General features: G+C 40.0%; 8 protein-coding genes and 1 long non-coding RNA gene across 25 annotated transcripts in view; 4 read left to right on the forward strand and 5 right to left on the reverse strand.

The window, feature by feature from the left end:
• Positions 1–367: 367 nt before the first annotated feature.
• On the reverse strand, positions 368–6,817 carry eRF3 (eukaryotic translation release factor 3). 2 transcript variants are annotated; one of them, XM_018002616.2, is made up of 7 exons: positions 5,653–6,817; positions 2,958–3,146; positions 2,127–2,896; positions 1,984–2,070; positions 1,740–1,916; positions 1,482–1,650; positions 368–1,412 (listed from the first exon to the last, which is right to left on the reverse strand). In XM_018002616.2, exons 1-7 carry the CDS (start codon positions 6,128–6,130, stop codon positions 1,369–1,371), a joined length of 1,914 nt encoding a protein of 637 aa, XP_017858105.1. In that variant the 5' UTR covers positions 6,131–6,817; the 3' UTR covers positions 368–1,368. The 2 variants fall into 2 exon arrangements, with proteins under 2 accessions (XP_017858105.1, XP_089319662.1); XM_089463536.1 differs by lacking the exon at positions 5,653–6,817 and adding an exon at positions 4,010–4,263.
• Positions 3,586–4,877, forward strand: LOC149269604 (uncharacterized). The gene is made up of 2 exons (XR_016268928.1): positions 3,586–3,718; positions 3,823–4,877. It is a non-coding gene; the product is annotated as an uncharacterized LOC149269604 (long non-coding RNA).
• A 160-nt stretch (positions 6,818–6,977) lies between the features above and the next one.
• On the forward strand, positions 6,978–11,043 carry SC35 (SR family splicing factor SC35). Of its 5 annotated transcripts, XR_001915654.2 has the most exons (6): positions 6,978–7,228; positions 7,376–7,506; positions 8,497–8,943; positions 9,018–9,109; positions 9,720–9,836; positions 9,917–11,043. XR_001915654.2 is itself a non-coding variant. In XM_089463542.1 (4 exons), exons 1-3 carry the CDS (start codon positions 7,148–7,150, stop codon positions 8,894–8,896), a joined length of 612 nt encoding a protein of 203 aa, XP_089319668.1. In that variant the 5' UTR covers positions 6,978–7,147; the 3' UTR covers positions 8,897–8,943; positions 8,992–9,520. The 5 variants fall into 5 exon arrangements, 2 of the variants coding, with proteins under 2 accessions (XP_089319668.1, XP_017858118.1); XR_016268926.1 differs by having other exon boundaries at positions 8,992–9,109; positions 9,720–11,043; XR_001915653.2 differs by having other exon boundaries at positions 9,720–11,043.
• A 5-nt stretch (positions 11,044–11,048) lies between these two features.
• LOC108610495 (uncharacterized) lies at positions 11,049–11,946 on the forward strand. The gene is made up of 2 exons (XM_018002632.2): positions 11,049–11,499; positions 11,692–11,946. The coding sequence occupies exons 1-2, from the start codon at positions 11,049–11,051 to the stop codon at positions 11,811–11,813; spliced, it is 573 nt and encodes a 190-aa protein (XP_017858121.1). The 3' UTR covers positions 11,814–11,946.
• On the reverse strand, positions 11,866–13,900 carry Trm1 (tRNA methyltransferase 1). The gene is made up of 3 exons (XM_018002618.2): positions 13,359–13,900; positions 12,229–13,305; positions 11,866–12,165 (listed from the first exon to the last, which is right to left on the reverse strand). The coding sequence occupies exons 1-3, from the start codon at positions 13,835–13,837 to the stop codon at positions 11,952–11,954; spliced, it is 1,770 nt and encodes a 589-aa protein (XP_017858107.1). The 5' UTR covers positions 13,838–13,900; the 3' UTR covers positions 11,866–11,951.
• Positions 13,901–14,212: 312 nt separating this feature from the next.
• On the forward strand, positions 14,213–15,034 carry LOC108610494 (large ribosomal subunit protein mL62). Its single transcript, XM_018002630.2, has 2 exons — positions 14,213–14,463; positions 14,526–15,034. Exons 1-2 carry the CDS (start codon positions 14,299–14,301, stop codon positions 14,955–14,957), a joined length of 597 nt encoding a protein of 198 aa, XP_017858119.1. The 5' UTR covers positions 14,213–14,298; the 3' UTR covers positions 14,958–15,034.
• On the reverse strand, positions 14,945–17,811 carry LOC108610486 (uncharacterized). Its single transcript, XM_018002617.2, has 4 exons — positions 17,168–17,811; positions 16,944–17,096; positions 15,237–16,197; positions 14,945–15,169 (listed from the first exon to the last, which is right to left on the reverse strand). The coding sequence occupies exons 1-4, from the start codon at positions 17,809–17,811 to the stop codon at positions 15,035–15,037; spliced, it is 1,893 nt and encodes a 630-aa protein (XP_017858106.1). The 3' UTR covers positions 14,945–15,034.
• An 887-nt stretch (positions 17,812–18,698) lies between these two features.
• Positions 18,699–23,215, reverse strand: snsl (snustorr snarlik). Of its 3 annotated transcripts, none has more exons than XM_018002628.2 (4): positions 23,061–23,215; positions 21,545–21,698; positions 19,470–19,556; positions 18,699–19,395 (listed from the first exon to the last, which is right to left on the reverse strand). In XM_018002628.2, the coding sequence occupies exons 2-4, from the start codon at positions 21,621–21,623 to the stop codon at positions 18,827–18,829; spliced, it is 735 nt and encodes a 244-aa protein (XP_017858117.1). In that variant the 5' UTR covers positions 21,624–21,698; positions 23,061–23,215; the 3' UTR covers positions 18,699–18,826. The 3 variants fall into 3 exon arrangements, with proteins under 3 accessions (XP_017858117.1, XP_089319667.1, XP_089319666.1); XM_089463541.1 differs by having other exon boundaries at positions 23,046–23,183; XM_089463540.1 differs by lacking the exon at positions 23,061–23,215 and adding an exon at positions 22,889–23,039.
• Positions 23,216–25,954: 2,739 nt separating this feature from the next.
• The window catches only part of hoe1 (OCA2 melanosomal transmembrane protein hoepel1), a 31,187-nt gene continuing 29,783 nt past the window's right edge, over positions 25,955–27,358 (reverse strand). For all 10 annotated transcript variants that reach the window (XM_018002611.2, XM_089463325.1, XM_089463322.1 and 7 more), the window contains one exon: positions 25,955–26,739. In XM_018002611.2, coding sequence (XP_017858100.1) covers positions 26,655–26,739 — 85 coding nt within the window. In that variant the 3' untranslated portion in view covers positions 25,955–26,654. The remainder of the gene's footprint in view (positions 26,740–27,358) is intronic.

A 27,358-nucleotide genomic window follows, 5' to 3' on the forward strand; every position in this document is an offset into this window, starting at 1 on the left:
AAATATATGTATATATATAAATATATATATATATATATATAAATATATATATATATATATATATATATATATGTATATATATTTCTAAGTTAATTGAATTAACTCAAATACGGGCGATCGTTCAACTAAGTTATGGTTTCGTTATATAATTAATTAGTATATGGTAACAACTTTTCAATTCAAATCTTTAATGAAATATGTCATAAAAAAATAAAGCAAGCTTAAAAAACTGTAAAAAAGAAAAATGAAAAGAATCGGGGAAACTCAAGAAGAAATATATAATCGATGAGAGCTGAAACCTTCTCTTGGTCCTGATTACATCCAAAATTATAGATCATATATAGCTAAATAAAAATACAATTGAATATTTATTTGCATATTGGGAGCAAAAAGGCATTTTTTTTATTTCGTTTTCGTGTTTGGGGTTCTTGCTTTGCGCTTGCCTTCAATTAACTAAATTTTAAAAAAGCTAAAATCGAAAGAATATTCTGAACAACAGTTTAGCATTTAAAATTAACAAATAGTTAAGTAATGAAAAGGATGATTTCTCGGTTTTTTGCAGTTTCATTTTGAGCTTAAAAACTTATATGTATTAAAGAGAAAAAATTAATTAATAAAGTGTACTTCGTAGTATAACAAAAAAGCCATTTACATAATTTCAAAACTATAGAAAAAAAAAATTTTTTTTTTCTTTTTAAGTGGGAGCTGAGGAATTGGCAACTATTTAATGCTTATATTTTTTCTTAATATTTCTGTTTGTATAAATATAAAAATTGTTTAGCTTGCAGCTCTTTAGTTATTCATTCTTCTTATGTTTGTGTTTTAAAAAATTCATGAATGTCTGCTTAAAAGTTTACAAGTTAATAAAGCGATGTCTGCTGCTCAATTTCCTTGAGTTTTCAGTTTCTTTTTTGCCAAGTCGAAACAAACGTAAATCCGACAAATAACTGTACATATAAATAATTAGTACATTTGCATGTTTCTTTTAGTTATACATAACATAGTTTATATTAATATATATAAATATATATTCATATAATGCATTTCTGTTGCTCCGTTGCTCATCCTCTGTGTGTCTCTCTCTCTGTGTTGATAACTGCGTGTGCCAAACTATTCCTCCTTGTTTTCTTTTAGATACTTGCTATATAAATCTTTGCTCTAACCATTATCTCAATTGCTATTGTTGTTAGGTTACATAATAATTGTGTATGAAATTAAAACTGTAGAAAGCGTGGCGTAGGCGTTGGCATTGGCATCTCATCTCAATTCATCTTATCTCATCCGATTCGTCTGGCATACATAAAAAGGTGTTTTGCTGTAAAGCCGCAGTGAAAAAAGGCGGGCGTTCGAAACTTAGCTTGGCTCAATTTATTCGATCACCTTGAGTACCTTGCCAATAGCGATTGTTTTATCTAAAACCGAATAGAAGTATTTATATATAAATGATATGTAACTTTGGGATTTATCAATTAGTCACTCACTTTCATCTCGCAGCGTAAAACGTCCCATTTGTGGGAACAGCTTAAATTGTTCTAGGCAAATCATGCCGTAGCATTCGATGCGCATTATTGCGACCTGATCCTGTTTAACAAATCGTGGACGTGTTTTTGATTTCTCACCAGTCTTTTTGTCTACCAAACAGATGAGTGCCTATAACCGAGATAGAGATAAAATATTAGAGATATATTACTATAGGAACTAAAAGAATATAATATATAAAATGTGGAACGAGATCGCACCTTGACCGTAACTTCCTCGGCAGCGCAGTGTATGTGCATGACAGCTGAATAGCCCGCACAGATAATTGATTTGTGTTCCAATATAACGACCTGAGCATCGAAGATTTTGCCTGTCTTAATTGGGTTGGCGGCATCACAGAGCACAAAACCAGGCGAAACATCTTCTTCCTCGATGCCCTACAAGAGTTGGAAGTAGTTTGATTAGTTTTGATTAGAGCACTAATTTAGTAATGGGTAAACCTACTTTCAGCTTGATTTTGACATTCTCGCCGGGCCCTACAGAGGTCACCTCATAGTCATCTGAAAACAGTTGATCAACAGCCACTTGCGTCTGTAATACATATACAGTTAGTAAAGGATCTTCAATTATTTCCATCTATTCCTTACCCTATTGGGCATAACTAGCAAATTTTGACCCTTGCGCGCGCAGCCGGATTCAACTTTGCCCATGACAACGGTGCCCATATCCTTATATTTATCTACAATGGGCATAATGAAGGGGCCATCCTGATTGCGGTTTAGCGAGGGCAACTCATCGATAAAGGGTATGAAGGCAGGCCCCCTATACCAGGGGCACAATGTTTCTGGTATTTGATCCTTGAGGCCATAGCCGCTGAGTCCGGAACAAGGCATAAAGGTTAAATCCTTGGCTGGATTGAAGCCGAGCTTCTTGAGGTATGGTAGTATCTTGTCTTTGCATTCGTTGTAGCGTCCCTGATCCCAATTAACGGTTGGGTCATCCATCTTATTCACGAGCACAACCAAATGCTTAACGCCAGCCGTTTTGGCCAACATGGCATGCTCTCTCGTCTGTCCACCACGATCGAAGCCCGTCTCAAATTCACCTTTTCGCGCGGAAATAACGAGCACAGCCAAATCCGCCTGCGCCGCTCCACCAATCATGTTTGGGACAAAACTCTTGTGACCAGGTGCATCCAAGATGGTAAAATGCTTGCGATCTGTTTCGAAAAAGGCCCGACCCACTTCCACGGTCTTGCCCTTGTCGCGCTCCTCCTGATTTGTGTCCAACGCCCAAGACAAATACCAACTCTCGCGCGATTTCTCTCGCGCCTCTCGTTCATATTTCTCCAATGTGCGCTTGTCCACCATGCCCGTCAGCGACATGATCTGGCCGCCAATAGTTGATTTCCCAGCATCTGAAAAGCAAGTAAAGATTGTTATAATAATTCCATAATTTTTGGCTAATTCGGGACCTACCAACATGACCAATGAAAACCACATTCACATGCTCGCGTTTGCTTCTGTTCTCCTCCACTTTGATTATCTTTTTCTTTGAGACCTTCGGCGTGGCTTCACCCTCAACGAATTCAACATCATCGATTTCCTCCTCGTCAGGCGTAATGATAGGATCATCTTCCACATCCCAGCTATCAGCGGGATCCGTTTCTGTAATGCATATAGAATATTATTATAACAATCAATATGTACAAATGTACAATAAATGTAGATATTTTTATGTGCAAGTGATTCAATATGCAAGATAAGTGAGCAGATAACTGAAAGATCTAGTTTTAATAAAAGTATAAACAATTAGGAGCAATATTTACTTAATGGGTTTGTCAAATATTCAAAAAAATAATAAAAGGTTAACATCCAAGAGTGTCTTTCTAGTTTAACAAGTTTCCGTCTGCATATAAATATTCGATTAATTATCCTGTTTTAAGAACATTAAATAAATGTGGGATTTCGCATATTGAAATTACACCTTTATAAATTGGAGCAAAAGTGGCATACACACAGACAAGATACAGAACATATTCATATTTTCGTATTTCCTGCAGCCCTAGTTTATTGTTATCTTTGGCTTTGTGCTGTTGTTGTTGTTGTGAAATTGACAAGATATGGCGGGCATGCATTGTTAACACCCTCGTTTGAAAGCATGAGTCATAATATTTGGTTGTAGTGCTTGCTTAAACGTGCATTAACGTGCGTATATTGAAAGGAGAATACTTGTTCAGGTTTGGCGATTTCACAATATATTAAACAATATATTGATTGTATGTTTCAATTTGCGTTCGTGTCACGATTGACAAATACGCCACGCGCTCAATTTCTATTGCAGGCTACAACTTCTGGGGCCGCCAAGAAGGAAGAGTGTGGCAGGTCACAAGCAAACAGAATGAGTTTTTTTTTTTTTTTTGAGACACAACTAGACGCTTTCAGTTGAAACTGGTGAAATCTGGTAGCCCTAGGTTATGGCCTTGTTTAGAGACGCCAATGCGCGCGCAGCCCCATTAACCGTTACTAACTTTTCTTCATGTGTTGAGTGGCGCCGTTGCCTTTTCGCAACATTTTAGCAAAATCAAATTAATAACAAAAATATAAATTAAAATAAATCAAATTCGAACGGAATCAACAAACGAACATGCGCACACGTTGACACGACCGACCGTTCAGCGCGGAAATGTAAAAGTAGCTAAAAGCAAAGCGAATGCCAAGCACACAACAAAATTCATTACGAGCTGGGGCGTTCGCTCGCTCAGTTGGATCGACGCTGTTGCTGGTGCTGGCGCTGCTGCAAGCAGCCGACTAAAATTCATAATCAAGTTGAAAGCGGTTCAAACCGCAAGCAAGGTGCAAAGCGAGTGGCACGCACACACCAACAACAACCAACGCCAACTGTAATTTCGGCTAACAGCGCGCGCAGCTGCTTACAACGATAACAACAACATACAAGCCTGTTGTGCTTAGCAACGACACAATGGTCCCAAACCAGGGCTGCATCAAGCAACATGCTGGAGCCATGTGACGAGTGAGCACACATTCGCCACTTGCAAATCCAACCAGAACCAATTTGAATCGCTCATCAACGAGCGAATGCCGATACGAAAGCAGCAGGCGACAATAAAGACAAACGAAAAACGTAAACGTGTCAAAACACAGAAAATGCTGCAGCAGAGATGCGCAACAGAACGGTTACAGACTTTTATAGCAAAACAACATAACTTATTTAAAAGTAAAAATACTTAGTAAAATCGAAAAATAAAGAACACAAGATGAAATATAATATAATAAATAATACAGATTAAATCATATAAAAAAATGAAAATAACTAAACAAAAAAACCTTGCAGGAACCTATTCAAGTCAGAGTTATAAATATATGAAACACTGAATATTTTATTTTACTTTCTCTTGAGCTAAGAAAAATTATTATAAAAAATTTGTAATTAATTAATTGAAGGGCGGCGCAATTTTAATTAACTAACAATATTAGATATTAGATAAAGCCTATCAACAATAATTATGAAACACTAAATTACTGCATTCGTGCCTGCAAATAAATTTTGCGCACCACTAGAACGAACACGATAAATGGCAGTTCACAACATGAACAGCTGCTGCATCTCATAGATGCGTTGTGTTGCAGGCGTGTGTGAATGGGTTAGCAGCATTAAGCAGCACGCAAAGTGCAATTCATATTTTGCAAAAAATACCATTAACAAGAGCACAATAGACACGCATTCACACCTGCTAGCACATACCCACACTTACTCAATCACTCACACACCCACATACTCACTCATACACTGGGGCGCTCGTTACCGCAACAACAATTGAGGTTATGTTATGCGATATACCGATAACCTAAGCATATTTGCACTTTTATGTTTTGCTTTTGTTTTTATATACGTACATACAAGCATACATATATAAGAGCTTATCAACAACAAAAACAGTTAGCAAAGTAGAGTTTGTAGGGCTGCTAATAAATACAAAGGACGGTACACGTGACGTCACAATGCAAAGGTTCAATGCGCCCGACATTTGCTCTAAACTACCCCCAGGGCGCCCACTCACTCACACAAATAAGCACATACACACGCATACACTCACACTTTAACTAAATCTGTTTATATGGGCATATGTGTGTGTTTTTCTTTTATATTTACCATTGTTTGCCGTTATTTTGTCCGCCACATTTATATGCTCAATTGGTGCTGCTGCCGCTGTCGAAGGCGTGGTAACGGGCGAGCCTAGCGCTGGTGATGCCGAATTTGAGGCGGCCGCCGATGATGGTGCTGCCGTACCCGTACCCTCGACCGTACCCGTTCCTACTCCGCCTCCACCACCACCGGCGTTTAGTGCATTTGTGGAACCAGCACTGCCTGTGGAATCGGGCGTTGTTGCAGGTGTGGCACTACCAGATGCCGGCACTGATTCACTTCCAGGCGCAACAGCATTATCCACTGGCGTTGTCTGCTGCTGCTGTTGTTGTTGCTGTGTAGTCGGCGGCGCTTGCGCTGCAGCCGCTGCAACAGCCGCTGCGCTGGCAGCGCTGCTGTAATTAAAGCTGGGCACAAATTCCACGGCATTCACATTGAGTGTTGAGAATTTTGTTGAAATTTCCGTATTCTCCTGCGCGGCCATTGCTGATGCCTTTTGAGGTTTCGAGCAAATCGCTTTTCGAGTGGAAAATTTCACTTTTCGCCTCTGCGCTGGCTGTGCTGCTTAGCACTCACAATAACACACACTAACTGCGACGTCGACGACGACGACGGCACCGACACACTTTCGCCCTGCTTCTGCTTTTGCTGCACTCACACAAAAACGCGTTTGACTTGCGTCGTCGATTGCCACCGAGAGCAGTAGAACGGTTGGAATATGAAAGCAATACAAAGGGGGTAAAGGAGACAGCCCTGCCTTTCAATTTGTGATTAATTTGCTTTTGTCGTTTCAACGTCTAAGCCAACTTAGACGTCGCTGCTTTTGCTTTTACTTCTGCTTTTCTCCTGCACTTTACTACTGTCTGGCAGCACAACACAAAATTCTACGTGTATGTGCGTGCGTGCGTGTGGTTGTGTGAGAGTGTTGTGTGAACAATCTCTTCGCTCGCTTTTGACACCTTTTCCAGTTCAGTTCAACACCTGTGCCAGCACATATGCAGCTGTCAATTGATCTTCGAACAAAAACAACTTATTTTTGCGGTTAATTTGGCGAAATTGTTGCAAAATTTGTAACAAAATTTTACACGTTTCACCGCCACGCGTTGCAAAGCCAGGGATGGAGAGTATCGATAGTTTTCAATATCGTTGACGACAATTAAATATATTTATCATTTCAAAAATCTGGAATTTACTGTTTTTGTCGGTGTATGTACAAAACTATGTGAACAATAATTGTTTTATAAAATTTTTAAATTAAACAAATATATATATATATGACGCCGTTACATGAAACGATAAGTGCCATAATAGAGCTGCCAACTTGTTTAAACTAAATATCGATATTTCCTCTAAGTCAACATAAAAATATCGAAACAGAATTCATATTTCATCCATCGATAGAGGAAAGCAGAGCAGGCACAGCTGAACAGCGGCGGCAAAAGCAGTAAATTTTTGCATAAGAAAATTGTAATTTTCAAAACAGTGCATAAAAAGGCAAAGAATGAGTACTGGCGGCACCGGAGGCGGTGTTGGAGGCGGTGCACGCCCACCACCCAGAATCGATGGCATGGTCTCGCTAAAGGCAAGTACCCAAAATATCAAATAGAAAGTACAGCAACGCAGGCATGCAGCCAGACAAAATGGCGGCCGGCAATTGATTTACTGTCTGTGTGGGTTAGATAATCTTTTCTCATTCGACATTCAATTTACATTGTATTTTCGGATGCAGGTCGACAATCTCACATATCGCACCACACCCGAAGATTTACGTCGTGTCTTCGAACGTTGTGGCGAAGTTGGCGACATTTACATACCACGCGATCGCTACACACGTGAAAGTCGCGGATTTGCCTTTGTGCGGTAAGTAAATAATGATAGGGAAACCGAATTAATTTGTGAAAATGAACAGGTGCATAATGAAAGTCATTTGAGTTTTCACTTATGCCGTACTTTAATGCATAATTTTGTATGTTGAGGTTAGACACGAATTGCTTACCTTATGGATGGAAATTGCCACATTTTCATATAATCGCTGTAAATACATAGGATATATATATTTATTGAAATTCTTTGCATTTGTGCTCTACTTGAACATGTTTATATGCTGTTAGACATAGTCTAAGCACAAAATGCCAGATGAAATGTGTTCATTTGCAACTGTTGCCTACCCAACCCTCTGCTAGCCAACATACTGCGAATACTACATGGATTTGTTTATAAGAAGCCAATTGATATAAATATTCTGCATTTTTGCTCTATATTGACATGATCAACTACTTATTGATCGTGTTCGAAGCAAAAGTGCAAGATGAACTGTGTACAATTGCAACTGTTGCCTACCCAAATCTCTGCTAGCCAACATACTGCGAATACTACACACGAATTGATTGATAATAATTAATTTAACCTGCATTATTGCTCTTTTTACGCATGATCATGTTTGTATAAATCATGCTCGAAGCAAGGATGCTAGATAAAATGTTTTCAATTGCAACTGTTGCCTACCCAAACTTCTGCTAGCCAACATACTGCGAATACTACACGTTTTAATATCTGAATTAAGCTAAGTTTGAATATGCAAGAATCCAATTGGAGTCACTAAATGCAATAGAGAAGAATTTATTAACTAAGAGTCACTTACCGTATCAAGCCAGGGTAACCCTACAACTCATTATTTTCCGTTCATTCCGACTCCTCTCGCTCTACGCTCCAACAATTATCGCACACTTAGTCTTCTCTCTCTCTACACTCCTGTGTAGAGTTACGCTCTCACTCTCAACAACAACAATTACCAAACATGCCAGTCGAAATGATTGTAAATATCATCCTAATCTCTTTTTCTCACTTTAGCTTCTATGATAAGCGCGACGCTGAGGACGCACTAGAGGCCATGGATGGTCGTATGCTGGACGGCAGGGAGCTGCGCGTTCAAATGGCACGCTATGGTCGACCTTCGTCACCGACGCGCCGCAACAGCAGCAGCAGTCGTCGTGGCGCTGGTCTTGGCGCCGGCGCTGGCGGCGGTGCTGGGGGACGTCGTCGCTCGCGTTCACGTTCGCCGATGCGTCGTCGTTCGCGCAGTCCGCGACGACGCTCCTCGTATTCGCCTCGTTCACGCTCGCGCTCGGCGGGCAGTCGTTCACCCGGTCGTCGCAGCAAATTTTCACGCAGTCCCGTGCGCGGCGACAGTCGCAACGGTATCGGTAGCGGCGGCCTGGCCAGCGGCTCACGCAGTCGCAGTCGTTCCTAAAAATGCCGACTCGCTTCAGACGTTCCATACTTTTACGTACGAAAAGGGTGAGTACAAATCTATAAATTTCTGTATTAATTATAAATATATAATAGTTTGTGATATTCAATTCGATTTGCAGCCTTAATTGACTCGTGGACAACGGTATATCCAGGAAAACCCGCTCAACTAGGCTGCTGTAAGAACTTCTCATGCTGTGTACCAGAACAGCAGGTATACAAAAACAAAACAAACTGATAACAGATTTACATACATATATACAGAATATTTATAGTACACTATTTTAAGTTGAGAAAGCGAACAAATCACAAAACAAATCAACATAAGAGAGCAAACTAAAAAGGATTATAAGAGTATATAAAACAGAGCATAGTTCAGCCTCGATAGGGTTTTGAGATTTAGTTTTATATTCTTTTTCAGTTACCTTCTGTTTGTTTTTCTTTTGCATATTCTGTTTGATATAATTTGTCTGCTCAAACGGGTCAGCAGCTAATAATAGTGTTTGCTAGGGTATCTAGGGATGAATGTAGCATTTAATAATTTGGGCGCCATTATTGATGATTTGTGTAGCACACACTACAAAGAATAAAACAACAAAAAACAAGAAAAAACTAAATTAAATAACATGTATATCTATAAAAAAAATAATGCGGGAAACAACACATTCTATTAGTCGATTGTCCGTTACATTTTTGCAGTTATCTTTTGTGTTGCTCGTTACTTTTCGTTTCTAACTGTAACCCCCCACCCCCCATTTACGATTATGATAAACAAAAATTTATTAACAGCTTTCCAACCATTTTACACATTTATATATACGCAGGCAAGTGTGCGCGGCGTTTGTTGCAGTCGTTGCTGTTAATGTATATGTTATGTTATGGCTGGCGTGCGAGTCGTGCGTGGGCAAGGGAGAGAGTCGGTCAGTCGGCGAGCGAGAGAGGTAAAGCGAGAGCGAAAGTGAGAGCGCGGAGCAATGCAGCGTGTGTTTATTTCTTTCTATATACATTATAAACTGAGCAGCATACACAAAACGAGAGCGGAGAGCGGGAAACGTCGCGTCGCTGCTGCCGGGTGCTGCTCATGCTGCTGCTGCTGCTACTGTTGCTGTTGCTGTTATCTGCAAAACTTCGCTGCGCTGCTGATGCCGCTGTTGCTGTTACTTCGAACTTCCCCACACACCCACACATACACAACCCACACGCACGCGCACACACATATACTCACAATGTTGCCGTTGCGTCTGCGTCTGCCGAATTGGTGCTGTTGCTGCTGTTATGCTGCTGCAGATGCCGGCGTCCTTGTCTGCCGCCGGCCCTCAACTGTTTCGCTGTTTAGTTTGCCGTTGGCGTTTTGCTGCTTCACTTCTTGTTCGCACTTGTTGCTGTTGGCGGTGTTGTTGGCGTTGTTTCCTGCTGTTTCCAGCTCTATCTAGCGATTGGTGGGGCCTACTTTTGACTTTAGCGAAATTTGTAGCGGACTCGGACAACAAATGACGCCCCACCCTCCCCAACCACTGAGCATACATTTGATTGATTCACCTGGAATCCAGCTGGTAAGTAAAGCATTAACATATGTAGCTAACATTTCGGATTCTATTGCAGCGAAATTCAAATTAACTCATATAGATGACAATTATACAAATTTAAATTATATATTACAAATAAAAATTGAATTAACAGTACAAAACACTTTTGTTTTTTTTATTGGTATGTTGGTTAACGTTGGAGAAAAATTTAACATAAACTGTTACAATTATGAAAATGCAATTCATCTAGAAATGCATTTTAAAGCAACCTATGTAGAGATTTTTCTCTACACAAGCTGTCTATGGGATATATGTATGTATGGGCTTATTGACAAAGCGTTTCCAACACAACCAAACGAATTCCAATTGGATCTAAGCAAGCGAGGACACATGCCTCAGGCTATCTTTGTAGAGTTTCGGGCAGTTGGAAAGGGCGTCTGTGTAGAAAACAGCTGTGTTTATTGACAACACGTTTTCAGCACGGCAACGAATTCAATTCCCAAATAAATTTCCATTCAATATATTTTTGAAAAAAAAAAAAAAAAAAAAAAATTCGCTCTAACCCAAAAAGAAAAGGATTTTATCTCTGCTAAACGCAAAAAATCGGTTTACAAAAAATATATCACAATGTTTATGGACAAGATGGTGAAGAACGACTCCTTCGAGCCGGATCTGCGAAAGGAGGGCACCTACATTTGCCCTTTTCCCCGCCCACCGCCGCCTCCAAATGCCTTCGACAAGTGGCACAGCCACCTCTCGCCGCACGAGCGTCTCTACTATCATCGGACTATGAGCTCGGTGCGCTATAGCAAACGCTTTCGCGCCAATCCGAATATTCCAAAGGATTCGCTGGACTTTCAGCTCCAAGCTCGTTACGATCACGGCCGTGAAACGTTCCCGGAGAATATAGACGTGGTGCTGCAACGTGATACGTGTCCAGCGTTGACCAGCTGGGCAGCTCCACATGGACAGAAGGAAGTGGGCTCCATTTCACGAGTGAACGTGTTTCGTGTGCTGCGCAACACCCGCATTGTGGCACACAAAATGGAGGATACTCTGGGCCATCCATTAGTCTTAGGTAAGGCCGTTCCAGTTCAGGATAGGCGCGGTTGAGCGGGTCACTCAAAATGAGTGGATGAACTCTTCCAGTCATTTGCAAGCGATTCAGAAAATGAACAATTCTAGAATTGCCAGCGCTAGTATTGAGCCTTATTTTCATCTATATAATTTTAACATTTGAAAATGTTTTTCTTGCGCCTTCTCTTCGCAGGTGGCATCAAGGAAAAGATACATCCATCGTCAGTCAAGCTTATATGCAGTGGCGTCCATACACAGCTGGTTAACAATGGATTCTCGCGACAAACTTCCGATGGCAATTTCTTCCGTTATTAGAGAAAGAGAGAGACAGAGACAGAGACAGAGAAAAGAGAAAGGCGCTCACAAGTTTGCTAGTTTTCAACTTCTGCGTTTCAACTTTTGGCAAAAGAAAATATAATAAAAATTGACAGAGCAACGAATCATAAAAGCGTTTCACGTAGTCGGCGATAATTTTAGCTGCTTTGCCGGCTGTTGCTCCTCATCTTCTTGACATTGCTTTTGCTCCTCCTGCTCCTGCTCGCCCCTCGCCAGCGCCTCCTCTTCCTCCTCATCCTTATTCTCCTTCTTCGTCGTCTGCTGCGCCGCTTTGTGACGTTGCTTTTTGTTTTGATTGCGATAGCTCTTGGGCAGTTTATTGTCGCCAATCCTATAGAAGAATAGGATTGTTTACTAATAATACTTAAGGGAAAAGGTGTAGGCTCTATCTTACATGATCGTGGCTCTTGTGCCGGGTCCCCAGTGCGGCGCCGGATTCTCCTGGAAACGCGAGAGCGCCTGTTTGCGACTGCTTGGATTGGCCAGAGGATGCAGTTCGTCGAATTCGTAGTCCCGCTGGCAAGGCTGTGAAAGTATGGCTTGCAGGGCAGTGCCTGGTATCAGGCGATCCTCGCGCACCGGATGCCGTTTGCTCCAGCAGCGCAAGACATCCCACAGCACCGAGGCAGGCGCATCTGTTTTCAAGGAGTTCTTGTTGGCATGGGAATAAGAAACACGATAGCCGGCATGCAGCAGAGCCGAGCGCATCTTCAGCATGGGCACTATCTCCAGCTTGAGCACACAGCAGAGCTTGTCAGGCGTGTAGTAGAGGGGCACATCGGGCAGCTCCTCCTTGACCATGGATAGAACGCCCACAATACGACGCTGTGTCCCCAATTCAGAGAGCGGCGCCGTTTGCACCGACTGCAGCAGATCCTCGACAAATTCCATATTGTGTATGGGCGCCGACCAGATCGGTCCGCCCAGATGATGCCGATGGCTGCAGTGCTCGCACTGACTGTTCACGGCGGGTCCAGTGGGAATGCCAAATTTAACCACCTGTGGCTGCTCCGCAGATTTGCTGCGCACTGTGCCCAGCGGCTGGAGCGTGAATGCCTCACAGCCAGTGCATTGGAACAGCCAGGATTGCTTGCTCATGCTGTACTTGCATAGAGCCTGGCTGGAGTAGACGCGCACAAAGATGCGGACATAGAAGTCGGCAGAGATGCTGAGCAGCGGTTCAATGTATTTGCCATGACGATTTGCGTGCGTTTCGATGCAGTGCAGCAGGATACGTAGCGCCATCTCGTGGCAGCACTTCATCCGCAACGGCACAGAGCCGTATTTCACATAGCAGGATTCGGGTGCGTTGCCGGCCAGAACTGCCATGTCGGTGGCGGTGACCAGAAGCAGGCCGCCGTCAACTATGCACTGTAGAGCGCCGTCGAGGAAGCGATTCGGGCAGCCATACGGATCTAGATCGACAGCATCGAAGCGTTGCTGAGGAGCCGTCGACAAGTACATGAGAGTCCTGCAAGGGTTTAGATCTAGAAATCATATGGAGAAATGACTGAGACATCTTACATGGCATCCGCATGGCTGGTCTCTATGAGATGCTCCACGCCGTTGTGTTGTACATTTGTCTTAATCGATTCCACCGCCTGTTTGGACAAATCATTGGCCACGATTTGACGCACTCCGGCGATCTCCTGGGCATAGCGGATGCTCCGTAGTCCCGTGGCTGCCAAAGCCTCCAGTATCCGCATACCATCCTCATACTTTGTTCCCGCAGTGTAGCTGGGCGTTACAGTGGTCTCCTGCTGCCCATTGTCGTCTACCTGTTGCTTCTGCTTACGTAGCTGCTGCTTTTTCGCCTTCTCAGCGCGCTCTTTCACTAAACGCTGAAAGTAAACGTTGAGCACTGCAATGCTCAGGTCACGATTGAACTCCTGCACCGGATTGTAGAAGACATTGCCGCCGGATATGATGTTAGCATTGCGTTCTGTAATTATGTTTGCATTAGGATTCGCAGGCGGAGGCTCTTGTTGAACTTCTACTTCCATTTCACGCGTAGTCAACACGTTTTTACAATAGCGATGCACAACGGGCGATAGCTTGTGGCGGCAAAGCGATAACGAAATTTATAGCATGCAAACAGAAATCATATGTATTGCATGGTTGGTTGGCAATGCAAGCAGCACAGCTGTTCAAAATGGCTTAGCTATTTTCCCGACAGATTGGAGAATAGCTCTGGGTGATTAATTGCCTATTTATTTATGATAGCAGTTATTGAACTCAACAAAGTAAAAACTTTGTATTAAACTAAATCTAAAAAGGTAAAACCAATTCTTAGATTTTTCGCTATTAATAGGGGGCTAATTGGCAGTACTGACTTCTAGCTTTTTTATTTAGCCATTTGTAGCTAGCTCTTATCGTGAGCTCTGACAGTGCAACTAGTTGGCAACACTGGCTTGAATCTGTCGTAACAGGCGGTCTGCATTTAGTTTTATTTGGAATAAAAAACATGAATAAAATAACCCGTGCCTTTATTAGCGTACTGCAGCACAGCAACAAATCATATGGAAGCGCTACGCTGCTCGGTCGCCAGTTGTCCTACAAAAGTGATTTGTCTCTAGATAAAATCTATCCAAATGCCCGTCTGCAGCTCTACACGCCGCCGCCTCCACCAGTAAATATTTGTATTTGCTCTACAAATCTATGAAAAGGTTGCTAATGTTTGCATATTTACAGCCTGGCAGTGGCGACAAATTCAATGGCTATATACCCATGGATAAGCTGGAGATCAGCTACAGTCGCAGCTCCGGGCCGGGTGGCCAGCACGTCAACACCTCGAATACCAAAGTCGATGTGCGGTTTAAGCTCTCGGAGGCGCACTGGATACCGGAGAAGACACGCGAGAAGCTGTTGAAAGCGCTGGCGAACAAGCTCAACAAAGAAGGCTACTATTTCATCAAAAGCGATTTGACTCGCTCCCAGCAAATGAATCTGGCTGATGCGCTGGAGAAGCTGCGCTCGTTAATACGCGCCCAGGAGCTCGATGAGCCAACGGCGCCCAGTGAGGAAACTGTGGAAAAGCTGCGCCGCCGCCAGGAGAAGGCGGCCAGGGAGCGGCTGCAGCTAAAACGCTCTCGTAGTCAGACCAAACGGGATCGTCAGGCATAATCAATTTATAGTTTCTAATTGGCCAAACAACAGTTTTTGTTAAAGATTATACATTAAATATTTAAATGTAGTATAAACTAGTGATTTAGCAGCTCCTCTGCGGCGGGCGTGACTGTGAAGCGTGGAACAACTGGCACATTGATGCGAGTGCTGGAATCAATTCTCTCCGGCTGTGAGACTCTGTGTGAGGGCATGCTGCAGATGCGAGCACGCTGCAAAGAGAAGATAAGAGAAGAGTATGAATAGGAATCGAAGCTTATTAGAGAAGGCGTCGTCTACATTCACTGGAATCTCATCAGTTTTCGGCAAGCGCAGTGTGTGGCGCCTCTCAATGGTTGGTTGATTTGTTGGGGGCCTCCTCTCTGGCGGCTTAGTCAAGGATTGTGTGTAGAGCTGTTCCAGGCGATGAATGGTCGCCACACCCGGCTGCATGGAGAAGCTATGTCGTATGCTGCGCGGCGACCAGGTGTGCTGGTATGCAGCCTCGTCCAGATGGCGCAGAATATCGCCATGGGTATCCTCTTTAGCGAGATCTGCCAGCAGCTCGTCGATAATAGCAGCGTCACCCCTCGGCACCTTGATGTCGTGCATCCAGAACTGACGATTGCTGCGTCCAATCACTGGAGCAATCTGTTTCACCTTCAGCACCAGAATGCCCATCAGGTAGATGCATAGGATGTTGGATAGAGTTAAACACATGCTAATTGTGCCCAGGATAGCCAGTTCTGTTGCCTGATTCTCGGAGTAGGTGCGCGACTTGACCACATCTACATAGAGCGTATCGTCCTTTTCATACAGCTTGTAAATGCAGGCCAAGGCCCACAGGAGACCTGAATTGACAGCTGGCGGCAGCAGCGAGGCAGAGATGGCCACGCCCACCAGCGAACCAATATTGCCGCCCAGTATGCCAATGGCAGCTGCTGCTCCCGACGGTATGGCCGTGAAGAGGCCCACGACCAGTGAGTGCAGATCACAGCGGGAGAGCATCTCCTCCGTCAGTCCCTCGCCAATGCCATACTTCTTGTCCGTGGTGCAGACCACAAGGCCAAAGAGAAAGCCCACCAAGGTGGCCAGCAGTATGCCAATTAACTCGTTGCGCATGCCCAATCGCCACAGAGATCGCTCCTCGATCACCGTGCCGAAAATGGCCGCAATAATGGGTCCCATCAATGGGGAGATCAGCATGCTGGAGGCCAGAAATATGGTGCTGTTCTCAATTAGTCCAAAAGATGCCAAGATGCTGCAGTATGGAAGGCAGAAATAGAAAGAGGAGATTAGAGATTAATGCAAAAAGTATTTTTTAATTTAGAGTACGTAAAAGCTTCAGCGGATTCGGCCCTTAAGTAATTAATTGCTGGTTGAGCAAAAGGAACTAAAATTCAGGATTTCTTAGAAAAGGTCAAACAGATTCAATGGAATGTAGAGTAAGCAAAAGAGTCGGGCAACTAATATGAGATCCGTTGTATAGAACATATAAACCTAAACTATATGGTAAAAACTTGAGCCGATTAGTTTAGTAATAAGTTACTCATATCATATATTCATATACATATATCTTAAGCACAACACCAACTTGGCGCATGGATTAATGTAGAGTCAACTAAATTCGGAATACCTTAGAATAGCGGAGAATTATAAGTCTAGAGTGGTCCACAAATTAGTTAAAATTTAGACCTAAATGCGCTGTGGACTCTTTGACAAAAAGCTAAAATTAATCGGACTAATAATGGAGTTTCTACTACAACCAAAAGTTTCTATTTCATGATATAATGCAAGAAATTGAAAAGAAGCAGGTAGAAGTGAAATTCTTGGGAGAATTAGGCAAGCGAATTCCGGTCTGTTTAAAAGGCTGCAAAGTGAAATGATTCAATTTTCACTTTAGAGCACATGCTGATTGTCTAACTAATTTTTGGGCACAAGATGCACTTAATAAAATAATAAATCCGGGATCTACAGCACCCGCTTTCCCTTCTCTGTCCCACTTACGCTGCTGAGACAAGAAGTATGCAAAAGTCAAATGTGATGGCCGCGTCCAGGCGGACATCTCTAACAACTTGGGCGACGTTCAGTCTGGAGCGCACAGAGTTCATGAAACGATTCCAGGTGCCCTGTTTGTGGGCGTTATGAATGTTGTTGCCACTGCAAAAAAAGAAAGGAAGAGCTGCCCATTGGCGGGTTTCTACTGTAGCTGCTGGCTCTACTGTACTCACTCGCTGTGCGCCGCCGGCTGCTTGTCGGATTGTTTGGGATTGTTTTGATAGGTTTTCGAGGCGATGCAATTCATGACGGACACGGCGGAACCCTCACGTTCGCCGATGCCCCAGTGCTGCAGTGCATCGTAGAGATTCTCGTAGATTTCGTTAAATTCCAGGGTGAAGGTGATCTGGTAGCTGGCACCATCTAGGCTACGCACCCAGAGCGCATTTGTTATTTCAAACTTACGCAATAGCTGCTGCAGCACGTGCTCCATGGCTGAATCCAAAGGTAAGTCCAGCAACTCGGCACGCTCCGACACATCTGTCAGCTGTGTTGGCAAGCGACGTCTGCAATTGAATGTTGGCTCACCCCCGCCAGCTGCACCGGCCCCGGCCCCGGCCACGCCCACACGCCCGTCAGGTGACTCAAACAGGCGGAGGCTCTGCTCGTCAAAGGCCGACAATGACATGCTCATTAGCGTGCTCGTTCCGGTATCAATTCCAGTCTCCATGCCCGTGCTATTCCGTATGAGACCCATGGATCCATTCTCATCTGTCGCCTTCAGATTCATCTTCCGCCTGTAGGCATCCTTCAAGCGCTGCTCCTCGCTGGCCGTGGGAATTGTTATTGTGAAAAACACAGCTGCCGCATCCAACATTTTGTTCAAATAATTTTTACACTTAGTTCACAAACAGAAATACATTTATATACAAATACATATATACACAGACATATATTTATGTGTATGTGAATCACATCAGATTTTACGCACACCCTTTTAACATGTAGATTAATCTATATGTTTTTTTTCTTTTTTGCGCACAAAATAAACAAACGCTCGACGACTGCAACGATCTTCTTTGCACTGGAAAATGCAGTCGGTACGTTTGGCGCCTTGTTGTTCATCCGTCTGATAACGGTTTCTACTCACAAGCTCTGCTAACAGCACTGCACTGTTAAGGGCCCCACACACGATATTTTATTATGTTGGTTTAGCTGACAGCTTTGCTGTTAGTATCAAACAGTGATCATGTTAAAGGAAAAGAAGACTGAAAATTATCATTAAAGGAGCATTGAAATGTCCACTGTTAAAGTCATCTCGCTCAACCGCATGCAAAGCCGAAGCATTAAACTTGTAAATTCTGCTGCTCAGCACACTTTATGTTAAGGGGCTCTCACACGACATAAGCAACGAGCTGAGCTGAGAGACCGTTTGCAAGCCATAGCCACTGAATGAAAAAGAAAAGGGGAACGGTATATGAGATGGAAATAAAAAGCGGAAGTATAAAGCGGCAGTTGACGCATTGTTGTTTCAGATTCCTTAGATTGAGTCGGTAACATATGTATATAAGTTTTTCTATTGATATACTGGCATTGCTCTGTTAAGCCCGACTGTTAACACAGCAGAAATAACAGTTAAGCTTCAAAATGATTTTCGAAGTCAACGTTAACATTGAACATCTGTAACTGAAATTTAAGTTTGAATTTTAAGTGTTAACGCTTCATTTACCACTTTCATTATTGAATATGCTACTTATACGGCAGTTTTATTGATTTAGAATACTTTATTTGGATTTATTTACAAAAGAAATCGCTTGCTAAACCAAATATGCACATATTTACATATACTTAAAACATATATAAACCCATTATTTATATATCTATTGTACAAGCTAATCCTCGACACTGACATTCATGAGCTCCTTGGTGACTTCCTCTCTGCTCTTTGTGGGCCTGTTGCTGTTGCCCAAGGAGTTGGTGTCCTGTTCGAGTGCAGGCGGTGGCAATTTGAATCCACTTGGAGCCTTTTTCAACTGTCCGTTTGCTGGAGGCTCCACTGTAGTGGAAGATGAGCTGAGCGTTGCTTCGGTGGCCATTTTGTAGAGCTGCTGCAGCTGCTGCACTGCATCAGCTGGCAAAGGTGCGCGAGTGGGCAGTGCCTGCTTCTGACTGGTCTTCGCCTTCGATTTTGAGTGCAGCTTCTCCTGCGGCTGAGGCTTCATGTCATTCGACCAACTCTCTAGCCAGCTAGCTGCATTGCGCTCCGTGCTGGTCATCAGCTGCTGCTGCCGGAGGTGTTCCCGTTCATCGCTGGGGCTCACCTGACGCTTGCTGAACGACTGATCGTTCTTGTTGGGGTCACCCAAGGGACGCGTGTTCTTCTGTGGCCCCAGCTCGAGCAGCACCTGGAAATCCGCATGCTGACCGAGGCGAAAGCCAAAGCCAAGACGTGAATCGGTGCCTGTACAAAGAGCGAGAGAGAGAGAGAGATACAGAGAGCTTAGTTAGAAATATATTATTAATCACTTTACTCACCTTTTTTAATGGGCGGTATATTGGAATAGACTAACGAGAGCGCCGACTGCAGCTCTTGTGGCACGATGAAGCCATTCACATTTTCAGCTGCAATAATAATTAATTAAACTAGTTTATATGTATATCTATAAATATATGTAATATATGTAGAAGTATACATTTCTCTTCATATTTGCTCAGCCTTATTATTATAAATTTTAAGTAAATTTATGATAACAAAATAACTCATTTGATCAAGTTAAATAATTATTTATATATGAATATATTTTTATAAAAATTTTTATGCGTTTATGTGTTATAACATAGCTACTCTGAATATAACTAATTTGACTATCTTTCAAAACTTTTGAGTTCCAATTTGGACCACATATATATTTCTATGCAATGTACGTTATATTCCATCTTTTTATCTAATTGTATTTCCAATTAGTCGATGCTTGGCTTTATATTTAATCTCTAACGGACATCTTTCAATCTGCTTTGTAGTTTGCTCTTTTTTTTTGTATTACGCAATATAACGTTTTTATGGGCTGAGTTTTTGTTTTAGGGCTGGTAAGCTGGTTTGTCTTTGAGGCTAAGCAGTTATACAACAATTAAAATTGGCAGCTCGCTATTGAAGCTATTGAAGCTCTATTGAGTTTATGCTAACGAAGGTCACAAACTCTATGAGCGATGCATATGAAAATAGGTATAGGTCTGATTTTTTTTGCCCTGCTTTAAAATTCAACAATCAAGAGTACTAAAAACTCGATATATCGTATATATCAAAATGGGCAATTTAATTTTTTTTTTATGTAAAAAAAGTTTTACTTTTATAAGCCTTCAGATCGTTAAGATGTATCTACCTGTCGGCATTTGTACATTGCATTTTTGCTATATTATATTGCTATAAATACCTATGCTGATGTCTCCATAATTATGTTTGCAACAACCCAACTACTCTTTAATCTAAAATTCAAGTTTCTTAATCGCGTTTAAAGTTAAGCACATATTCCAATTTATAAAGTTAGTGCTGCTGCCAGGGTCAACGATTGCTCGTTTAATTCTTCTAGCGAACTGACCTCTCTCACTTCTGATAGCTTTGCACCCAGAAGCTCGCACTTAATTAATGAACGTACTTTGATCTATTCTCAAGTATCAGATGCTTTAATGGCCCGCAGCAACTATAAAGCAGGGAAATAATGAATTCAACTTAATAGATTCAAGTAGTTCGTCGAGCGACTGAAAGCAAAATGAACACAAGAGACGCGCGACCTTGACACAAAGACCGGCAACAGCTTCAACTTCAGCTGCGACTTCAGCTTTAGACTAAACAACTTTGCTTTGGTGGCCCGGTCTTTGGCTCGCACTACTCGGCTCGGCTATGGCCTGGCCTGGTCTGGTCTAGTCTGGCTAGGTCGTCGCATTGGATCGAATCGAAGCGGTCCAGAGCAAAGTCTAGAGTTTTGGCTGCGTTTGGCTACGTTTGGGCAGTCAAACCGGTTGTTGCGGCGGCTGAAATTCAATTTTGCTATTGCTTTATTTTGGGTGCACTGCAAAAAATTATCATAGCACTGATTGCAGGTGTCCTGCAAAATGTGAAATATTTGATCAAATAATCAATATCCTTAGGATTTTCGAGAGCGTTTTGTATGTATATCTGATTGAAGCGATTACAAACTTTGTTTATGTTGATTAATTAGGAATTATAATTTTCCTAAACTATCTTAAGCAATTTATAAAATTAAAAAAATGTCAAGCAACTATGAAATTTGCTTTCTCATTATTAGATTTTCATTTCTAAAAGATTTTACTAAAGCATCAAAAGTTTCTTTAACATTTTCTTTATCCCTTATAAATGAAAACTTTTTAACTTTTTAAAAATTTCTATCAACTTTTTGTCACAATTTGTATATTATATAAAGGATGAAAAAAAAAAAAAAAAAAATAAAAAATAAAAAACAAAAAACAAAAAAAAAATACGTAAATAATTCGTAAAAGATTTATACATCATTTAGAAACTTTAAAAATGTCTTTCAAAAATTAATTTTTTTTACAACTAGAAGTTACCTTGAAATTGTTGTCAGTGTACTTACATTGCAGCAGACCAAGTAGTAGTAGAAACAGCAGCAGCTGTTGGCTAACAGTGAGCGGCAGTTGTTTTGGCCAAAACATGATCAAAAGTCGAACAATTTGTGGCTTGCATTTAGCCAAGTAGAAGAAACGCGGTGCGTCAAAAACGTTCAGAAACTGCAAAAATACAACAATAATACAAACACAAACACCAATACACACGCACACACACAGATACAGAAACAGAAACGGATTACAACATTTGGCAAAAAATCGTTTCTTTTCTTTTTTGGTTTTTAAGTCTGTTCGAATGCGTCATACGAGAAAAGTATTTCAACTATGTCTTGGGCTGCGAATGTTTTTTTTTTCGCCGTCAATAAAAAGCGTCAACAAAAAAAACGAATGAACAGAAGAAGAAGAAGAAGTAAAAAACACACACAGCAACTGTTTGGAAATCACTCTCACTTTTGTTCAATGCGCTTTTGTTGTTGTCTTTTTTTGTTAAGGTTTTGCCCGAGACGAGAGATACTCTAGCACGGAGGAAGAGCTTTGGTAATTGGGGCAGTGGTTGGTAACGTTGTTTATAACCGAACTTTAAATTCTATACACTTTATTTAGTATATATCATATTTGAGATTCCTATATAGATAGAGATCAGATATTAGCGATCAGGGATAGAAGATTCCCATTTGGAAGAATAGATATTATAGAACCGTAATCCGAGATCTGAGATTGCTACAGCCATCCTCTATCAGAAATGCATGAGTATTTGTTCTGATATCAGTGTGTCTTTTAATAGCTCGAGACATATCCATAAATAGCTCAAATTATTTAAATAGTTATTGTAATCCTTTATGAAACTGAAAATTTAAATTTTACTCATTTTTATTATTAGTATTTAAATGTAGGTATTTCTACTCAAAATATTCATTTGAAGTTTGCTTTCGATCATTCAATTTATATATATTTTGTATATATGTTCCATATATGAACTATGTTTTTATAGAGTACTGCAAGGTTGCCTTGCCAAAGTCGAATTTTTTGTATCAAAGGGTCGTGATTATATTTGATAATTTTAACCATTTTATGCGTCCTTGTTTTAAACGTCGTTTTGTTTTAGTTTTCTGTTTTTCTATTTTGTTATCTTTTCTTTGTTTTGTGTTTGCATTTATTTTGGAATTTTGTAATTCTATGCTTTGATATTTGATATGCATATAAAACTGAAATGCATTTACACATTACACTTGGCTACATAATTATTATTTGTTATGCTTATGGCTGTAAATATGATTTACACTTATTTCAAAATTGTTGCTAATTAAGAGAGCAAATAAAACTTATTTTTTGGTAAAAATGAAAGCGCGCACGTTTCTCAAATTTTGTTGTTGTTTTGTTTCATTCAATTGGTTTCCCATTTCAATTTCGATTTCAATTCCGATTTGGATTTGCCAAAATGATAAGTATATATTGTCGTTTACACTAGGCCCATGCAAATGGGCCTCTTAATGCCGGATTCGGCTTTACCGTTATGTTTCGTACATTTCTCTATTTTTATTTGTTTTCGTTTCTGTATTCAATTCGTTTCGATGGGATGCAATGCGATTGGTTTGTCTGTCGGACAACCTGCGCGCAGCACGTCTGCGTTTCAACTGAAATGGAGAGTGGAGAGACAACGGCTCACACTTGCAACACGCGCCAAAAGCTAAAGCCGAAACAGAGACTAAAGTTGAAGCTGAGCTCCAGCTCCAGCTCGAACTCAATCTCTCAATGCTCGCAAAACATCACGTAACATGTCTATACCCTGTATTCGGTGAGCAAATGATGAGGAGAGAGAGAGCGGGTAGATTGTTTTCGTATAGTGTACGATTCAAATGGTAAGAGTGATTAGAGATCGTTGACTTGAGAGAAACGATTGAAGAAAGATATTTCAAATGAGTGACCAGAGATCCTAGATCGCAAAGAAGAGATCAGAAATCAGATATTAGAGATCAGTAATCAGATATTAGAGAACAGTGAGGTCTGTGATCAGAAATCCGATAACAGAGATCAGAGATCAGAGATCAGAGATCACTAATTAGAAATCAGAAATCAGAGCTGAGAGCTTAGAGCTCCGAGCTCAGAGATCAGTAATCAGAAATCAGAGATCAGAGAGAGATATAAGGGATCAGACATTAGATATCAGAAATCAAGATCAGTGGTCAGATATACCAGAACAGAACAAATATCACAAACCTAAGATCAGAGAGAAGTCTCTTTCTGCCAACGCTACACACAGGGTATTTTGCAGTCGTGCACACTCATTACTCTTATTTATATGCCTCGAGCTCAGTTTCAATTTCAGTTTCGGCTTCGTGAGAGAGATCAGAGACCGGCTCTTGCCTCAAAAAATTGGCGCACTTGCGATTCCGACAAAGCATGTTGGGGCGTGGCACTTGTAAATGCGACTACATATAGTAAATGTGTGTTTTATATTAAAAATACACATAGGTATATTATATACATTTATATTTGTCTTTCAGCTGTGAAAGGCCTCTTTTGGCCCTGTCCTGCGCTGACGGTCGACGGTCATTTTGACCGCATTTTCAAGCTTGAGTTATTTAATTGGAAAATAAAAAGATATGTTGGCCCAATTAAATGTACAATAATGAATCATTCACGTTTAGATAAGACACTGATCAATTGGTAACCGAATAAAACGTTTTTCAATGAAAGTTTTTTTTGGCTGAATTGAAATATGAGCTTAATGCTTAATGTCGAAATAAATGTAAAAATAATATGTTTGTCAATGCAATAATAATTTATATAAATAATATGTTTTTCAAAATTTATGGAAAATTAAAAATAGTTCAACTGAACGTTTATCTATAGACGGCACTTGATTTGAGTAAAAGGGGAAAAGTAATTTATTACTTTTTAAATTTTTTATATTTATTTTTTTTTTAGAGATTTTAAAATAGCAATATAAATGTACATACCATATTACATACATTGTTTCTGTTTTGTATTTTTTTGATTTTAGTCAACATATTCGTTTATTTGACATATTATTATTGTTAAGTTTGATCTTTCCCTCATTTTTCAAGTTCATTGAACGCGTTTCCCTGGCATACGCATCTATACAGATATGTATGTATATTCAATTGAAAAATTGCTTTACAGTACGGTGAAGCTTGCTGTGCTACGCACTGCTGCTCAAGGCATACACACGCACACACTCACGTAGAGAAATTTGCATAACCAGCTAATTACTTGAACCAACAGTCAGACAGTAAAACCTTTGACGCCCACCTCAGCCATAATGCAGTTGAACTATGCTAGACATATACTGTTAAATGTTTAATTACCCTCAACAAAGTGTTATGTAATACACTAGCACACACACATGCCAACATACATATGTGTGTATACATAGCATATTGCTTTGCCTGTTGAAGCACAGCAAATGGAGTGAAGTGCATAGCCAGACGCAGTTGACAGAGGCAGGTGTTGCGGTCAACGCATGAATTGCAAACAATTGGCCAGCAGTTATTTGGCCATAATTGACAACGCATGACCGGCTAGTGTTTATTTGTGCCTTGCCCATCGAAGACATTTAAATATTGACAATTTTACTGCACTTACGAATGACAAGTTTCAATTAAACTTAAAGAAAGTTTTGCTTTTAAGTTTGAGTCAATTACATTAATATAGATTTTTCACTATATTTACCAATTACCAATATATACTATAGGTTTTGATAAAAACATATGAAAAGTTTGCAAAAAGTTAATTTAAAAATGTTGCATGCTTTTAGGCTGCTGTCTATAATAAAAGCTCTCAAGCTATTCAGCATTCCAAAGAAGCACAAAAACTGTTGCGTGCATTCAAGCGCAGCAAAAAATGAAAATCTTTGTTGAAGTTTGGTAAATCATAATAAATTATTTTCAAAATATGAATAGAAATTACATTTAACATTAGGTTTTGATTGGTTTTCTTCAAACTCCCAGTCCTTGAAGACAAATGCTTTTGCTTTTGCAGCTTGCAGCCAATTTAGTCAGCAACACAATTAACAGAAGAGACTTAAATTAAAATCAAACTAGACTTAGTAGCAATAAAGGCATTTATCCACTTTAATAATATAATAATAAACAATATTAAATAAATGAAAAATAATATTTAAAAATACGCTGTAGAGTTAACGACAAAAGCTGTAATAAAATTAAAATAGAAAATAAAAAATATAATATATATTCAATTAGATTTGACGGTCAAATAAATAAATAAAAAAAAAAAAAAAAAAAAAATAGTTTAGTATTTTACGCTTTACATAATCAATTATTGCAGAGAGTCTCTAGAGCTCGGCAGTTCTGGGCGTGGCATTATTATTAAAAATTTAGTTTTAATTGAAACCCCAATGAACCCATTAATAAGCAGCAAAATTCCAAATTGCGACATTTAAAATAATTGATTTAAATTTTTATTGTTCTTCTGACATTGTTTATTGTGTTTTGGTTTTTCATTCCTTGTTTACAGCTAAATGTATAACAAATTAAATAACTAAATTTTACAATCAACATTCATAGCAGCTTTGTCGGAAACCAATTTTAAATTGATATTAAATTAGGACGAGCAGCGAAAAATTTATAATGCATATTATCATTATTCTTATTATTATTATTCGTACATAAGACATTTTAACAATTGTTTCACAGTTCAGCGACATTTGTATAATTATTATTATTATTTGTATTTTGTTTTTTATTTATTAATTTTTTATTTTTACAATTACATTTATATTTAAATTGTTCTTTCGTTTAGTTTTTAGACTACGCACTACACTAACAATGATGTGTAAAAATAAATGTGATTTTTTAATTTTAGTTTTAATTTTAATTTTACTTGTCTCATAAATTTATTTGTTTTGTTTTGTTTATTACTTTTTAGCATACTCAGAGTATGCTTTTCTATAGAAATTCATTTTGTTCTTGTTTTCCTTTTTTCGCTCGTTTCTCTGTCAAAAAATGTTTAACATTTTATTTAATTATTTATTTTGCTGTAGGTAACGAGGTAAAGTGCGCCTTGTTCTGAAATCGTTGTCGATTTTGTATTTGTTGTTCATTTAGTTGGGTGGGAAGTGCGGCTGGGGGCCAGTTATCAATGCCACGCAAATAGCGAATGCGAGACGAGAAGATAGCCCGTTGTCACAATTATGCTGCCAATCATAATAGGAAAACCAACTCTGTAAACCAAAAGAAAGTAGTTGAATAATATTCAATTAGTGTTTTATCTATTTGGAATTGTTAACTGTTTGTTAGTTATTAAAACTAGATCCTTTAGTGCAATAAATTAAAGAAAAAGAAGCTGATGACAAAAATCAATTCAATATATACCTTTTTTTTTTGTAAGTAATATCCGGCTAAATTTGGACTCCTCTCAGATTCACTTAAAATAATTTCTTGGGACCGTTAATCAATAGACAATTGTTTCCCTGGCGTTCTCTTAGAGCCTTTCCTCCATCCTATTTCTATTGAATTCCTCTCATACTTTTCTTGATCTATAATTAGTTCAACCTCTCTCTCTCTCTCTCTCTCTCTCTCTCTTTTTGCGTCTTTATTTCTTATCAATTTTCTCACTTTGTTTTTGTTTTTGGCCTTTTTGCATTTTTTTTTAATTCCTGGTTCTTTTACTCTTTTTTTTCTTTTTTTTTCCATCACTTTCTCTATATCTGTTTTTTGTCCTGTCTCATTTTTTTCTCTTCCTCCCTTTATATCTCTTCGAGTTTATGGTCCCCTTTCCCTTTCAAGAATTCATTCTAATTTAAGACCTTACACGTATTTTTCAACCTTATAGAACAGTTT

This window comes from Drosophila arizonae, chromosome 3 (assembly GCF_054131065.1).
Source record: "Drosophila arizonae isolate 15081-1271.41 chromosome 3, UAZ_ARI_1.0, whole genome shotgun sequence".
Classification (NCBI taxonomy): domain Eukaryota; kingdom Metazoa; phylum Arthropoda; class Insecta; order Diptera; family Drosophilidae; genus Drosophila; species Drosophila arizonae.

What these genes read in the sequence shown, in the direction of transcription:
- eRF3 (XM_018002616.2), bottom strand. Translation starts at nt 6,130, where the DNA reads ATGGCCGCGCAGGAGAATACGGAAATTTCAACAAAATTCTCAACACTC. An exon ending in TGCTAGTTATGCCCAATAGG is followed by an intron (nt 2,071 to 2,126) that starts GTAAGGAATAGA and finishes TATGTATTACAG; the next exon opens with ACGCAAGTGGCTGTTGATCA. An exon ending in ATGTCAAAATCAAGCTGAAA is followed by an intron (nt 1,917 to 1,983) that starts GTAGGTTTACCC and finishes CAACTCTTGTAG; the next exon opens with GGCATCGAGGAAGAAGATGT.
- SC35 (XM_089463542.1), top strand. Translation starts at nt 7,148, where the DNA reads ATGAGTACTGGCGGCACCGGAGGCGGTGTTGGAGGCGGTGCACGCCCA. An exon ending in ATGGCATGGTCTCGCTAAAG is followed by an intron (nt 7,229 to 7,375) that starts GCAAGTACCCAA and finishes TTTCGGATGCAG; the next exon opens with GTCGACAATCTCACATATCG. An exon ending in CGCGGATTTGCCTTTGTGCG is followed by an intron (nt 7,507 to 8,496) that starts GTAAGTAAATAA and finishes TTCTCACTTTAG; the next exon opens with CTTCTATGATAAGCGCGACG.
- LOC108610495 (XM_018002632.2), top strand. Translation starts at nt 11,049, where the DNA reads ATGTTTATGGACAAGATGGTGAAGAACGACTCCTTCGAGCCGGATCTG. An exon ending in GGGCCATCCATTAGTCTTAG is followed by an intron (nt 11,500 to 11,691) that starts GTAAGGCCGTTC and finishes TTCTCTTCGCAG; the next exon opens with GTGGCATCAAGGAAAAGATA.
- Trm1 (XM_018002618.2), bottom strand. Translation starts at nt 13,837, where the DNA reads ATGGAAGTAGAAGTTCAACAAGAGCCTCCGCCTGCGAATCCTAATGCA. An exon ending in ACCAGCCATGCGGATGCCAT is followed by an intron (nt 13,306 to 13,358) that starts GTAAGATGTCTC and finishes AAACCCTTGCAG; the next exon opens with GACTCTCATGTACTTGTCGA. An exon ending in GGCACAAGAGCCACGATCAT is followed by an intron (nt 12,166 to 12,228) that starts GTAAGATAGAGC and finishes ATTCTTCTATAG; the next exon opens with GATTGGCGACAATAAACTGC.
- LOC108610494 (XM_018002630.2), top strand. Translation starts at nt 14,299, where the DNA reads ATGAATAAAATAACCCGTGCCTTTATTAGCGTACTGCAGCACAGCAAC. An exon ending in ACACGCCGCCGCCTCCACCA is followed by an intron (nt 14,464 to 14,525) that starts GTAAATATTTGT and finishes GCATATTTACAG; the next exon opens with CCTGGCAGTGGCGACAAATT.
- LOC108610486 (XM_018002617.2), bottom strand. Translation starts at nt 17,811, where the DNA reads ATGTTGGATGCGGCAGCTGTGTTTTTCACAATAACAATTCCCACGGCC. An exon ending in ATACTTCTTGTCTCAGCAGC is followed by an intron (nt 16,198 to 16,943) that starts GTAAGTGGGACA and finishes TCCATACTGCAG; the next exon opens with CATCTTGGCATCTTTTGGAC. An exon ending in CTGATGAGATTCCAGTGAAT is followed by an intron (nt 15,170 to 15,236) that starts GTAGACGACGCC and finishes TTCTCTTTGCAG; the next exon opens with CGTGCTCGCATCTGCAGCAT.
- snsl (XM_089463540.1), bottom strand. Translation starts at nt 22,936, where the DNA reads ATGGGAAACCAATTGAATGAAACAAAACAACAACAAAATTTGAGAAAC. An exon ending in ACTACTTGGTCTGCTGCAAT is followed by an intron (nt 19,557 to 21,544) that starts GTAAGTACACTG and finishes TTATTATTGCAG; the next exon opens with CTGAAAATGTGAATGGCTTC. An exon ending in TATACCGCCCATTAAAAAAG is followed by an intron (nt 19,396 to 19,469) that starts GTGAGTAAAGTG and finishes CTCTTTGTACAG; the next exon opens with GCACCGATTCACGTCTTGGC.